At 38.7% G+C, this 2,278-nt stretch overlaps 1 protein-coding gene across 2 annotated transcripts in view; it reads right to left on the bottom strand.

Annotated features, from left to right (window-relative positions):
* The window catches only part of PLA2G4A (phospholipase A2, group IVA (cytosolic, calcium-dependent)), a 158,333-nt gene that overhangs the window by 110,919 nt on the left and 45,136 nt on the right, over positions 1-2,278 (bottom strand). For both annotated transcript variants that reach the window (XM_012647830.1, XM_012647831.1), the window contains one exon: positions 1,292-1,373. In XM_012647830.1, coding sequence (XP_012503284.1) covers positions 1,292-1,373 — 82 coding nt within the window. The remainder of the gene's footprint in view (positions 1-1,291; positions 1,374-2,278) is intronic.

Consider the following 2,278-nt stretch of genomic DNA (forward strand, 5'->3'; position numbering starts at 1 on the left):
GTTTTGAAGAAATTGCCATTGTTCCCCCTCCCTGACCTCTCATGAAAACCACTGCTCACCCAAAAATCTTGCCATCACAATCCCCTCCTTACTTCTGACATTGGTCTACTTCCTGGACTCTCTTCATTCACATGGGCACGGGCACGGAGCCACATCCTTTCTTTTCTTAGTAATTAACTTCTCCCTCGCTACTGGCCTTTTCATTGCTATTTCAACAAGCTCAAGACCCTCCTGGTCTGAAAAAAAAAATGCAAAAAAAACTATCTTCCACATTCCTCTGCAACATACTTGATATACTAAAACCAGAACATTTTTAAAAATGAAAATTCAATTATGTGATTTACTACTTAAATGCCATAAAGTTCTTCTCATTGCATTTATGATAAAATCTCAATCCTAGTCCTTGTCCTACTCATGCCTGTCATCCTAGTCTCCTCCGCCCTCCAACTCCACCTCCGCCATCTATTGTCTAGTAACGCGGGACCTGTCCTGGCTCCTCACGAGCACCCTGTTCTTCCTTTACCTTTGAACTTGTTTTCTCTGCCTAGGACTTCTCGCTCTCATCACCAACATACTTTTCCTTCAGGTACCAGCCAAAATGTCACTTCTGCAGGAAAGCCTGCCCTGTTTCCCAGACTGATAAACTGCAATCTCTTTTCTTTCTCTAAAACCCGTTCTGAGAGCTAAATCACCTATTCCTATATTTTGGCAATAATCTAAAACTTTACCAAATTCATCATCATAATACTTCTTTGTATCCATTATTTTTTGTATTCTCACCTTCATGAACCCCAGCCATTTGAATGGTAAGAGTCGTCAGGAAAACGACTTTTAAAAACATGAAGAAGGATACTACCAACAAGTTAATTCAGCATTATTCTTAGGCTGCGGTTCGCATCATTTCAGGCTATCCTACACCAGTTTCTGTAGCTATTCCACACAGAGGTATAAGAAAGAGAAACTTCAGTTTCAAAGAGGCAGCTTGTTTAAAGTCTTCACTCAGCACTCTTTCCAAAATAGAATAAAATGAAATGTCTTCAAATTCCAAAGAAGCGTGCATCACAAGAGGGTCATTTTGTCTCACTCCACGTGCCCTCGGCTAATGTGAAGCCAAGGTGAAGTAACAGATAACGGCATCAGAGAACTACTCAAAATGCTGTCATTTAAAGATTTGGACAAAGACAACAACATTTGAAGAAGACAAAGCCCCTGGCTGGTCAAGGAACTCAAGCAACTGACGGGTGAACCATCATTACACATGTTCAACAGCTAAGCAAATAAGGGCACTTACGCATGTCACCAAAGGCCCCCTTTGTCACCTTGGTGGCACGCAACACCACCACCGTAAACTTGTGGGAATACTGGTGCTCCACCTGGAAATAAAATGATAGTAAATTTAAAATTAGCTTCCATTATAGAATCTCATTGTTTCTTTGAGACTAATTAAAAATAATTCCACTTGAAAAGAAGTAACATGCATACCAGGAACATTCTTTGATCCAAAGGCTTCTCCTTTTCTGACTCTCTTTTCTCCCACCACAGAATCACTGAGAAATTTAGAGCATGCTTTAAAATGTCACTACAGCTGGACTATTAGCACTTCTTTGCTGTCAGGTTTAGCAAGCACTTGGGAAAAAATGTAAATTAGGACGGCAAGTATACAATCAGGCTTTGTATTAGTTGACTAGGAAGCCCTGGTTTACAAAGGTGAACTCAGACCAACCTGTTTGGGTTTGTTTGTTTTTATTGTTGCTGTTCAATGACTCAATCAATTATCTCTCTTTTTCTGCATGACATTTCCAGGAGTTTTCAAAACCCTCTGGACCCAAGACAATAACCAACAAACTACATACATTAATTTTATTCCATTTGTTATAAATCACATGCAACAATGTTAGAAGTTTCTATTAGCCTAACAGTTTGCATACACATAGTAAGTATTAACAGGTAGAAGACTAAGACGCTTCACCTATGTGGAAATTAGTTATCAAACAATCCTATTCACTAAAACAGAATGGGGAAGCAGGAACTCACAAAATTCTCAGAGCGACTGAAAAGATTACAAAGTCTCTAGCTTTATCAAACATTTTTTATTTCAATCTTAAGAGAGGCCATCTTGCTTAATCTTAACAGGCTTGCTTAACTAGCTAAAAAGTCCATAATGAATTAAAAAGAGGCTAAGATACTAACAACACTGAGAAGTGAATAATGACAATCTAAAAGCAGGGAGGCAGAAAAAAAAATTGTCAAAAGTACCCTCATAATACCCTGAAATAAA

This window comes from Propithecus coquereli, unplaced genomic scaffold (assembly GCF_000956105.1).
Source record: "Propithecus coquereli isolate 6110/MARCELLA unplaced genomic scaffold, Pcoq_1.0 Scaffold270, whole genome shotgun sequence".
Lineage (NCBI taxonomy): Eukaryota > Metazoa > Chordata > Mammalia > Primates > Indriidae > Propithecus > Propithecus coquereli.